Source organism: Castanea sativa, chromosome 2 (assembly GCF_040712315.1).
Source record: "Castanea sativa cultivar Marrone di Chiusa Pesio chromosome 2, ASM4071231v1".
NCBI classification, from domain to species: domain Eukaryota; kingdom Viridiplantae; phylum Streptophyta; class Magnoliopsida; order Fagales; family Fagaceae; genus Castanea; species Castanea sativa.
Genome location: NC_134014.1, coordinates 20930427 through 20942859, shown reverse-complemented (window position 1 = coordinate 20942859; position 12433 = coordinate 20930427). Strand labels below are relative to the sequence as shown.

At 35.0% G+C, this 12433-nt stretch overlaps 1 protein-coding gene across 2 annotated transcripts; it reads right to left on the bottom strand.

Annotated features, from left to right (window-relative positions):
- Positions 1 to 1262: 1262 nt before the first annotated feature.
- Positions 1263 to 9605, bottom strand: LOC142623352 (putative 1-deoxy-D-xylulose-5-phosphate synthase, chloroplastic). Of its 2 annotated transcripts, XM_075796747.1 has the most exons (11): positions 9505 to 9605; positions 9103 to 9364; positions 6689 to 6808; positions 6436 to 6600; positions 6050 to 6200; positions 5585 to 5853; positions 4381 to 4663; positions 3231 to 3523; positions 2757 to 3035; positions 2264 to 2548; positions 1263 to 1723 (listed from the first exon to the last, which is right to left on the bottom strand). In XM_075796747.1, exons 2-11 carry the CDS (start codon positions 9271 to 9273, stop codon positions 1574 to 1576), a joined length of 2166 nt encoding a protein of 721 aa, XP_075652862.1. In that variant the 5' UTR covers positions 9274 to 9364; positions 9505 to 9605; the 3' UTR covers positions 1263 to 1573. The 2 variants fall into 2 exon arrangements, with proteins under 2 accessions (XP_075652862.1, XP_075652861.1); XM_075796746.1 differs by having other exon boundaries at positions 9103 to 9524.
- Between the last annotated feature and the right edge of the window lie 2828 nt (positions 9606 to 12433).

Genomic DNA, 12433 nt, shown 5'->3' with positions numbered 1-12433 from the left:
CTTCCCATAGAAGCCTTCATCACATCTGCATTAAATGCTCTACAACAACTATGTTAACCACATTAATGACTAAATGACACCTGAACAATGTCAAGACAGCCTGTAGTTCATTCATCACTCCCCCTAAAGGTGGGATGAGACAAGTATCTAAGGGAGATCAACCATCCTCCATATGGAGGGTTAAGATGAAAAGAAAATCACTATAAAAGGAAAGGGAATTCCCTTGAACAGGGAGGAAAAAATGGGAGATTAGTAAGAGATCACTCTAACTTGTATCCCCCCAAAGTGTAATAAGCTACCTCGACTGATCAAGGAGACATTTAAAGACTCCTTTTTTGTCTTTCACTTGCTATTTTATTTTTCTTTTCATATGGATCTTTTTCTTCGACTCCAGACCTGAAGATTAGAAGCCCACATGTTGGTCTACTGCACCCATCTCTACAAATTAATTGTTGTGGGCTTACTACCAAAGCCCAACTCTCTCTTAGTGGGCCTTTGGTACTCATTTTTGCCCCACACAAAATTTGTTTTAAATTTATAATAATCAATTTATCAATACCATAATTCAGTCTCCCAAACAAAAAGTCCTAGTCTCACCATTGTAAATGATACTATAATTTTGGTAAGTGTATTGCACCAAAGCCTATTCCTAAATCCTAATTCAACCTTGTGCTGCCCCATCATTGGTTATGCCATTAACATGATCAATTTTGGTTTAATTCGCTATTTCTCCTTCTTAAGATTGTTTCTTTGTCGAGATTGTTGATTTCTTGTTGTCAAGGATGTACTCAGATGCACATGAATTACCGTTTTGCTTTCCTTTTTTTTTTTTTTTTTCATGTGAAAATGACATCTTTCTTATTAAGGGCGAGGCCCCTATCCTATGCACAACAGTATAGGATAGGACTGGACACAGGACTAACACATGACCGATTTAGGACATGTGCCCACATCACCTTCAATGTACAAAAGCACAAGAGGGAAGCCAAAATCCTATTACTTCTTCACTTCTTAACTTTTTTCATTTAAGGGTTTGAGATTAAAATTTGTCTTGTTTTAACTCTCAATCTCAGTCAATGAAAGCAATTGCACTTGATCTCAACCCAAGGGACATGTAACTAATTTCTGATGATTAATGAAGAAACTAATAGTTTCATGTTTTGACCATCGATTGTCTATCTCCGCTTCTCTGCTTCCGTTCCATTGGAAGAGTCTGGGTTCAAATTCCGGAGACTGTAAATCCCCTTAGAACATTCTGTAGCTAAAAGAATAAAAGTTCCATGCCCTGTGTGATCATGACACGACTGGGCTGTGCTGGTGATTTATAAGACTAACTTAAAAATATCAAACTAGTGTCTCCATAATAACATTATTACTATACAATTATATACTAGGTGCATAATTGTTATACATACTAACAAATTGGAAGTCCCTTCGGGGACATCCAATACTAACAAATTGGAAAAGATTGCTAAACCCAAAAAACCTAGTAGCGTCAATGCTTCTTTTCCTTTGCTAGGCGTTCTTCTAATTTATCATAGAATTCCAACAAGGACAGTAGAAGTACAGCTTTCTAGCACATCAAGAGGAGCGCTTCACGATTACGGCCAAGCAAACTTAGTGCTGTTGCAGCTATGTGATGTCCAGTCAACCCAGCCAGAGAAAGCTGTTCGTCTGCTGATGCATGCTCAATGTAGTTGTCTGGTAGCACAATTGGACGCCACTTGAAAAGTTGATTCATAAAAATTTAAGAAAAGAATACAAATTAGACGGTTGATAAAGTAATAATGACTCATTTTAAACAAGATTTTGAATGTTACAATTGCATTAAAATTACAGTGAAATCATGATTACATCCATTTATCCATAGGTATCCAAAGAGAGCATCAAGGGAACTACCCACAAATAAATGCACACAAACATAAGTTTCATTTACGTATTTTCTAATCTTTGTACCAAACCATAAATGAAAATAAAATTCAGAAATTACTTAGGTTTCTCCAAATAAAAAATGTGTCCCTAAAGTGTGGCCAACCCTGACTAATTTATTAAGGATTCATAGCCAGTCCCAAAAATTTGTTGTTGTGCATGCAGGTGCATCTCTAGGTTTCTCATCCAGACAGTAGATAGCAAGTTGCCCCCCCTCCACCTATATCCTTTCTCTACCAAATGAACTCCAAGAAAAACTTAACCCTAGGCCCAACTTCTCTCTCTCTCAACAGGAAGATGAATTAATCATTATCTATGTCACTAACAATGTTACCTTAGTTCTTCCATCCAGTTTTCCATCAAGTGCAATGAACTGTGCAACATGGGATCCAAATCCTCCAATAGAGCCTTCCTCAACCGTGATCAGAAATGCATGGTTTTCACAAAGCTGTCTGATAAGCTTAATGTCTAGAGGCTTGCAGAACCTTGCGTCAGCCACTGTCACCTCAACACCAAGCTTCAAAAGAAGGGACCGAGCCTTAAGACAATTCTGAACCATTGCCCCATACCCGAGCAAAGCAACATCTTTACCCTCTGCAAGAACTTTCCCTTTTCCAATCTGCTCTAGAATACAATTTCGTCACACAATGGGCATTGAAAATGAATATTTAATACCACTAAGAATGCAAGAAGAATAATAGATGATGAACATGTCATTACTTTTAATTTTTGAATATCATAGGTAATATAAACTCTTGCAAAGCAATAGTAATTGAAATGATTTTCAAAGTAATATAACCAAAAATTTATGGGGTTCAGGAGATTACCTCTATGGGAATCCCACTGCATATAGAGTAGTCTGCCTGTACAATGGCCCCCCTAGGATACCGGAAGCAAACTGGTTGATCATCAATTTGGGCTGCAGTAGCCACCATGTGGACAAGCTCATCCTCATTGGATGGTGCCATAACTATCATATTTGGTAAGCATGACATGAATGTTATATCGAATGCCCCACACTGCATTGGGCCATCAGATCCTACAACTCCTGCACTAGTAATGACAAATCGCACTGGAATTCTCTGCCGATCTACATCATGGACCACCTAAACAACACAAGGAAAATAAGAATGCGTTTACATGCTAAAGCCAAACACCCAAAGCTTGCAACAACACAAATTACTTCACTGAAAAAGTTTTCCCCACAGGAAAAATCTTATATGAAACAAGAGGAGCCATATGATAAAGTTGAGAGAGAGAGAGAGAGAGAGAGAGACGGGGGGGGGGGGGGTGTGAAGAACCTGATCATAAGCTCTTTGTAAAAAAGTGGAAGGGATTATACAAAATGGCTTCAATCCACCACAAGACAAACCAGCAGAATATGTAACTGCATGTTGCTCTGCAATTCCCACGTCAAAAAACTTGTCTGGAAATTTTTCCTGAAATAGTTGAAGTGATGGTTCCATTTGCATTCCCGCGTGAACTGTCACAATATCTTTATCCTTCAATGCCTCCAAAACTAAAGCCTCCACAAAGCAATCACTATATGTCAATGGGTGGATACTAGATGGTGATGAATCAGAATTACTTGAATCTGCTAGGCAAGAAAAAGGGAAAACAATTGAAGTGTTAAGCCCAACTGAGGATGACTTTTTTGTTCTGTATATAAAGAAAAAGTCACGCCAGAAAAGCAACATGTAAAAATTAACCCTCTGCTGTGCACAGCTGACACAAGGGAGTAGTTTAGCGCCTGCTATTCATTACTCAATATATTACCAATCCTCAGTCCAAGTGTAAGCCAGAGAGAAGCTGAGTAGTTCAGTTTATATTTGACTTGATTTCTATTTAAAACTTTAAAAAAGTAGGCATCAGCTACATGACAGTATTTGTTTTTTTATGATGTGGACCCTCACCAAGGCAGGCCCTTTGGACACACTCCGGGGGAGTGAGCATCGAATGCAGAACCCCACCTGCCAGAACCTTGTTTTAGGTAATCCAGGGGAACTCCTAATAGGGATCGAACCCAAGATGTCTGGGTCTACAAATCATCCCAAGCCTCCAACCACTAGGCTGTATCCTGACGGGTTAACTACATGACAGTACTAAATTCACTAAAGGATCCCATCTTCACAAAAAAGACACTGTTGATTACAGAAGTGTAGATGATTAATCCTATGTTTAAATAAAAGTAGAATTTGGTTTATATGTGTGAACACACTTGTTAGTACCACCAAGCTCTTAGCTCTAGGACAACACATCCATGCTCACCTAAGTCCAAAGACAAGCATGAGCACCAGCTAAGCAAAACAAAACCAAAGTGAGCTATGCCAAGCTCAGTTATTACTCAATGTAACACAAGTGACTGATGAATCTCATGACTTAATGCAGAAAATTAAAAAAATAGATTATTGCAACAAACACCAGCAAGGAGAACAGAGCAAATGAAAATACCTTCAAGTTGCTTCTCTGCTACTTCACTCTTTCGATTATTTTCTGGTCCCTGATTTTCCTCTGTTATCACATGAACCAACACAGGACCCATTGAATCCAGAGATGCTACTTCTTGCAGAACGCATATCAGGTCTTCCATGTTATGCCCATCAACAGGGCCGATGTAATACAACCCAAGCTCTTCAAAAAGAGTTGATCCCAGTGGACCAATCATACCACGTGCATACTCATCAAGTTTGGCTGCTAATTCATGCATCCTCCTCCCAATTCTTTTAGTAACACCCTGACTAGAAACAAATGTTACTTTTATGGCAAAAGAACACAAATGATAATTCATGCGCATTCGCCTACCAATGCATGCTAACTATTGCAACAGAACATTCAAATTTCCAAAAGCCTCAAAAATTAAAAAATGAAGTTTTTCATAAAGCATATCTGACCAGAAAGCCTCCAACACATCCCATATAATTTTATAATTACTCAAATTAATCCTTCACACCAAGATTGCCTCAGGCTCACAGGAAATTTTGAAGTTCTATCTGGACTCCAATCATCCTCGGTCATATTAGACAAGATACCCAAATTTACAGTATGGTACTATGTGCCCATGAAACAGTCCATTAACTGGACATTAACTATGTTCTGCCAAAGAAAAAAAAATTATGCCCAAGGCAGGTATATCATAGAGATGCCAGTATCAGGAGCACATGTAATATTCAAACGTTACAAGGACCATCATATACATTCATCAAGAGCAGGTCAAAAATCTGCCAATCTGAAATTTAACACTACCAAAAGTTGCCACATCAGAGTGTTACAAATACGCAAGATCATGATCATGGAACAGAGATCAACAGAGCATATCCATTAAATGGTGTCAAGCTTAGCTAAATAAGTCTCTTGGGATAGTAACCAGAGAAAACCAAATCCCATTTTCAGTTAGGATTTTTTCCTTTAGTTTATCTTTTTGGTTGCAGGACCCAGGGGCAGTCACCGCCTATTGTGTACCTCATGGATATATATACATATATATATATAGACAGAGAGAGAGAGAGACACACACACACACACACACACACACACCAAAGGATTTTCTTTTTGAAAACAGGGATCTATTTAACGTCACAAAATGTGTAGGTTTGATTGTTCGAAATCTTCCAATCCTCCAAAGGTTGAGTCAATTAGAAGGGAAACAGAGAAATACCTTAGCAACTTCTCTCAACTTCCGGAAGGATTTACTTGACTGGAGCCTACTTAGAGAACTAGATAGAGCACTAATGGATGTCTTGGGGCCTTTTTCAATCTTGGGGCGTAAAGAGTGACGGCTGTCATTTAAAATCACTATCATATTTGAGTCCAGATAGCCCACATTACTCATTGCCTCATAGACCTGACCTGCCATAGTTGTCCCATTGCTGATGACAGTAACTATACGTTCCCTCTTCCCTTTAATATCACGTGCAATTGCCATACCTAGAAGAATAAATTTTTATTTTAATTGAAAGTTCCAAAATTGAAGTGGAGCTAATGAAGTTTTAGAAAGTATATATATAAGAAAGCTTCAACAATCACATAGTCTCACATTGATAACTTAACTGCCTAACATACAAATTAATCAAAATCAACGTCCAAAAACAGATTTAATTATTAGAAGGGAAGTAAATATTACCAAGCCCAGCAGAAATGCTGTTGCAACCATGCCCCGCACCAAATGGATCATAATCACTCTCAAATCGAGATGTGAAACCAGAAAGACCATTCTTTTCTCGAATTGTATGCATGAGGGGCCGCCTTCCTGTAAGAATTTTATGTGCATATGTCTGCAAAAAAAAAAAGAGAATGAATTAATGAATTTCTTTTATAAATGTTAAGGTGTGAATAGCCAATGTCTATTGCTTTGCTTTCAGTTATATCCACAATTTTGCTTTTAAACAACATTCGCATAAAATAGAATACAACAGGCAATCACTGTGCTTCCTCCCCCTAAACCACTCCACCCTCCTCTCCAACAACCTCGCACTCCCACAGAAAGAAATGTATAGATTATGGTCTTACTTGTGCCCCATCATCCCACAGTATCTTATCCATTGGAGCATGGAAAACATAGTGTATTGCAACTGTCAGCTCCACAACTGCCAAACTGGATCTAAAGGGTTTTTGAGTTCTTGACATTATGGAAGACAATTCCAAACGAATTTCATCAGCTAATTGTTTCAGTTCCTGCAAACACAACTCTTTAGTGAGCACAGAAGCTGTGAGCTTAGTATGATATGTATAAACCAAAAGAGTATCAATGCTTTTAAACTACCTTAGGAGACAAATTCTTCAAGTTGATTGGGTTTTCAATCACATCAAGTATTGGTGTTGAGACTTTCTCCCAGAAGAAATCATCAATATAAGGTAAAGAACCTAGTGGACTTACAAGTCCCTGCATCAAGAAAAATCAGATAATAACAAAGTTCAACAACGAATGATCATATAGATTATCAAATTGCAAGGATCATAACCAATGAAGATCAAACTGTATGTGAGCTCAGTGTTTACAATGCTTAAGAGTGCCAAGACAACTGATAGGTAAAATTAGAAAGGAAAGCATTCAAGAAAAGGTAGAATTCGATAATTGAGGATAAGATTGGAACAGTCTAGCTCACAAAGAAGTACAAGATGTAATATAGTGGAAGTTGAATTAGTTACAAGGATAAAGGTTGCAGACATGAGACATGAGACATGAAGGTCATAATTTCATAATACGGGCGATCCTAAAATGAGCAGAATGGCAACAAATTTCAGGTACCAAATCCAAAATACTTTAATCAAGGCTTTGCTGAGTTGAATGTGGGGTCTTGAGGCTTTAAGTAGACAATACTTCTGAATGCATGATCCAACCAAATTGTGTAGCAAAACTGCCAAACTTAATTAAAAGTTGTCTACTTTTTCAAAAAAGAAACATTTATATTAAACAAGGGGCCTACCAGGAAATTCCTTATTAAGGGCAAGCATTCATGTCCTCTAATTGCATACTCAGACAAGCAGAAAGAAGTGGATTTCAAACAGTTTAGTTACTGGTCTAAAGAATGTTAATGCTGCTTCCTCGAAAAGCTTGTACTAAGACATGACACAGAGGATAGCATTTTGGATGTTCTTGAATTCCAGGAACCAACTTCACAGCTAAACCAAACTTTTATAAGTTAATAATTGGAGGATGCCAGTAATGATCTTTTTAACTAATTCTACCTGTCCCAAATTGTTGGTCTTATTTAGAAAATTCAAATTTTTAAAGGAGCATCATTCAAAAGCGTTGTCTTTTAGTTAAAAAGGTAAAAATTTCAAAAACTGTCCTCATTAATATAAACTCTAGAGAAAGAATGGTATTGACTTTTTAAATAAAGTAAGGGGTAAGAGAGGAATTTTATTTATTAACTTTTCAAAGAGGACCACCCAAAATGGAATAGAGGATTAACAATTCGGGACAGAGGGAGTAATATGTGATTTGATTGAAGAATAACAAATAGAGGAAGTATACCAGATGTGCCAGATGCCGTTCATGATCTAATTTCACAGGTTTTGTGTGAGAAGCTTGGTGACAACTGATTGTGATGGCATCTTTGTACATGCTCAAAGAAATGACTATCGAAGTAAAAGCTATCTACTACGGGGCACATTTGTGGTAAGTAAACATGACAACCAAAGGGCTGCTGTTTACACAAATTCTTCAGAATTGATAAGAGACATCATCTTACAAGTTTAAGATGATTATTTGTTTGTTGGGAAGCCCCATTGGTCGCAAAACCATGAAGTGAAGATGACCAACCTGCATAGCGGGATATAGTCACATCTAGATATGATCTTCTTTACTTTATTAAAAAAGTTTATTAAATGTTAACTTAAATTCCCATTTTTTCCCAGCCAATGATCATAGATTTAATTTACTGAACCTTACTTTCATAATGTTACCTAAAAGTTGCAACTGACCCACCTAATGGAATAAAACATCACTTAGTTCAGTGTTAGATTATATTTCACAACTGGCCTTTGTAGTCAAGTGGCATCTCTCCCCTTCTGAGATGAGGTCTTAGGTCCAACGCATTCAGGGTTGTGATTTTTGGGGTTAAGGATATGTCTATCATTTGACAGAAAGATGAAATATCAGACAATGTAATCAATTTTTTCTCCAATTTTAAGCACAGGACTGGTCAGATCCTAGAATTCCATTTGGATCCAAATATCCTTTTGAAATTTGAAAGAGTAAATTTACTTTGCCGCCTTCTAGTTTCAAAGTGATATTTCTACCCTTATTTTACTTTTTCCCCATCTTTTTCTTCTCCGTACCACCACAATTTTTTGGAAACTAGTTTCTCATTCACACATAAAGCTTTCTTTTTTAAGAAGAAAAAAAAAGAAAAAGAAATCCCAGATGGCAAATAAAAGAGTTCCTACTAGCAGCTCAATAAAAAATGTCATTGTCAACACATTTCACGCACCAATGTCATAATAGATTCTGTAACATAACAAAATGAAGAACTAAAAGTATCAGTTACCACCAGGATAATCTAACAAGCCTGAACACATTTCAAGAATTTGTTTCCAACAAAGTTTCAATTATAAGTGTAACAAAACAATCTATGCTCAAACTAACCTTTTCCTTCTCTAACTCAGTTTCTTGGCAACCAAACAGAATATTAGAGCATATGGAAAAAAAAAAAAAAAAAAAGTTCAGCATACCTTAGAAGTAATGGCAGAACCAGAACAAGGGTAAAACTTAACTCTTGAGACTTCGACATTAAGAGGGAAACTAGAGCTTGAGCAGTTCATTCTATGAGGCAAAGCACCAATTTTTCCATGGGAATGGGCAGTGATTCCAAATGGGTACCCAACAGAAGCAGTACCCATCATGAAATAACAAGGACCCAACTCTCCAAAATTGATCAGTTTCAACTTTTCAGCCAAGAATCACAAATTCGAGTGCTCACTTGCAGGACTAGAACTGAAAAGTTATAAAAAAAAATAAAAAAATGAAGTGTAAATGAAGTAAAATATTCGGGAGTTTACAATGGTTGAGAATGTCTGTCCAAACATGGAAAGATAAGACAAAAGAGTTGCATAGAATGTCTGATTGAAACTTACAAACGGCTGAGAATATATATGTATATATATATATATATATATATATATACGGATTTGTGAGCGACCGATTCAAAGAAAACCAAATTCTAGTATATGTTTTGCTTGCAGACTGATCTATCCCAGAAAATAAACAAATAAAGAGATCTGCTTTCTTGTGGTTTTTTAATAAATAAAAAGGAGTTATTTTTAAGTTGGTAGTAAGATTTTAAATTTCACCACCGCACAGGATGCGACGTGGCTCTCAAGTATATAAATGTTCGTGGAGTAAGGGAAAGGTCGGAATTTAAGTTTCTATAAGAGAGTTTCAAACTCATATGCATTTAGATTAAATTAGACTAGAATTCTATTTTTTATAAAAAAAAAAAAAAATAATTTTCAGCTGTGTTTACTTTTTACAAAGGTGTTGAACCTTAAGAAGACAAAATGTTTAAAATATATAAACCAAATTATATTATTATATTATTTTCAAAATTATAGGTTGTCATTAATTGTTATGAATGGATAAAAAAATAATTTAAGTTGACGTTTCAAATTTAAAACCAATACTACTTATGATTTTTTCTTTAAAAAAAATTATTACTTATGATTTGTTGTGAAAGTATTGTGAACGGAACACTTTTTTTTTTATCTCCTAACATCACGTCACATAAAATTATTTAATTCTCATAATTTCATATGTTACTATTTTATTTTTTAACCATTTATTTTTTATTACAATCTTGGGATATCATTTTTTTTAAAATAGTAGAATAAATAGCTCCCCATACCACTACAGTACCATCATAATAAATACATATTAATAATTAATATAATTTTATATTTTATATTTAAATAAAAATATAGGATGGATAAATCATAAATCATATTTTGTTAAGTCTTTTTCATCTGATTAGTTATTTATATATTTTGGAGGAAATTTAATACAAAATCCTAAATTTAGACCATATTTTAGATTAGGTCACACAATTTTAATTTTGTCAATTAAAATATTAAAAAATTAAACTATTTTAATTTGAAGTGCTTGTCTACCTTTTTCACTTCCATTATTCTAAGAAATAGCAAAAAACATAAAACCATTTGATAAAATTTTATGTTTAACAATTTCACCTAAGTAACAAATTTAGATATATATATATATATATATATATATATATATATATGTGTGTGTGTGTGTGTGTGTGAGAAACTCCCTCTTGAAGACTTGAATCCCAACCCTTGCCCCACACTCCCACAAATTTAGATATTTTTATACTTGTTTTACTTTTATCTCTCCAAATGGAATTTTCTCTCTTTAGCTTCTTTATTCAATAACTATCAAATTGATATATGAACAAGTGAACGGTGAAAAGTAGACTTTAATTAATGGTTTCTCACTTTTTCTCTACTTCATTAATTCAGGGTTATTATTTTACTTTATTTTTTTCCTAGGAGAATTTTTACTTTAAATTGATGAAGTAAATACTTGGACTTACTCTTGCATAATTTGTTAGAAATTGGTAGTAAGGTGCACTAAGGGTCTAAATAAACGTTTTTCAGTTTTTTTTTTTTCTTTCTTTCTTTTCTAGTTGGATAGGTTTTTCTTCTTTTTTTTTTTTTTTTTAATTCGATAGTTACAATAATGAAAGAGAAATCAAACGCTGATACTCTTTGTAAAAGAGAGCAGTTTTATCATTGAACTTACAAGACTGTTAGCACTTTGGTCGTCCATTAAACAAGGGCAAATACTTCTTTTTTTGATAATCTATGAGGGCAAATAATTATTTAATTTACAATGTTACTCTTTCATTAATCATGGGGAGGTACAGATAAAGCACAAGCTTGCTTCATGTCCTGAAGGTATTTCACAAGGATGGTATCTATAATTTGTCCTAAATCTTATTAAATATTTAAGTTCTTAAAAAATGAACTAAATTTCATGTGTTTTATTTTGTATGTGTTAGGACATATGTGGAATTTGTTAGAGACATATGTTATGTAAATTGGTTAAACCTTTGATAAAATGCATTTTACTTGTAATTAGGTAGATCTAGGATAAGTTTAATACTTCAAGGAATAAGAGTTCAAGTTTAGTATTGAAGCCATGCAAATCTGTCCAAAAAACAAGTGAAGAAGTGCTGTTCATTAAAGCTCGACAGATCATATCTTTCGATGTTTAATGCTAATACTCGATAGCAGCTCAATGAAAGCTGTATCTGTCAAGAATTACGAAATTTAGATTTCCAGATCAGATTTCACGATATCCATGTGTATTTGTGTATGATTTCTTTTCTCACAACCCTAGACATATATAACGATTATTTTAAAGGCCGTCAAAGGTGATGCAACTTGATGAAAAGTCATTGTGCATGCAAATTGTGACCGGAGACAGAATTTGCCCTAGTTCATCATATTCTCTGTAGAAGCTACTGGGTCTCTGCTCCAAGGGTTTTGTAACCAATGAGCTTCTTGATCTTCATGTTGATGAACTGAAGAATTTTGCAACTAACATCTTTCTCAAGTTGGTGTGTTAGTCACGTACTAGAATTCATGCATCATTGGTTAGTCACGTACTAGAATTCGTATATTGAAATGAGAGATTGTCACTACGTTGCAAGTCCAATTGGGTATTAGGGTAAATGTTCAACTATAGGTTGGTATTAGGTATTAGGATTCCTTTTATTTGTAACCGCTTATTTTGATAATAGTGAATTCTCGGAAGTGGTGACTTTAAATTCACCTAGTGAAGTTTTGTCTTGGTAGTTTTCCCCATTCATAAAAAAATCACCTGTGTCAAATTTATTTTCCGTTGCATTTAACTTAGTTGGTGTTTTGTTTGTGCTACCACGCTTATTGCGTGTAATTTAATCTAATTAATTAACTTGGCTAATTAATTGATTAATTTACCAAAGGGGTCAATACATTCTTGGCCTATCAAGTGGTATCAGAATGG

Excerpts from the sequence above, each read along its gene's own strand:
- LOC142623352 (XM_075796747.1), bottom strand. The coding sequence starts at position 9,273 with ATGATGGGTACTGCTTCTGTTGGGTACCCATTTGGAATCACTGCCCAT. Across the intron at positions 6,201-6,435 it reads TGTGGGATGATGGGGCACAA|ACATATGCACATAAAATTCT; the intron begins GTAAGACCATAA and ends TTTTTTTTGCAG. Across the intron at positions 1,724-2,263 it reads AACTGGATGGAAGAACTAAG|TGGCGTCCAATTGTGCTACC; the intron begins GTAACATTGTTA and ends CAACTTTTCAAG.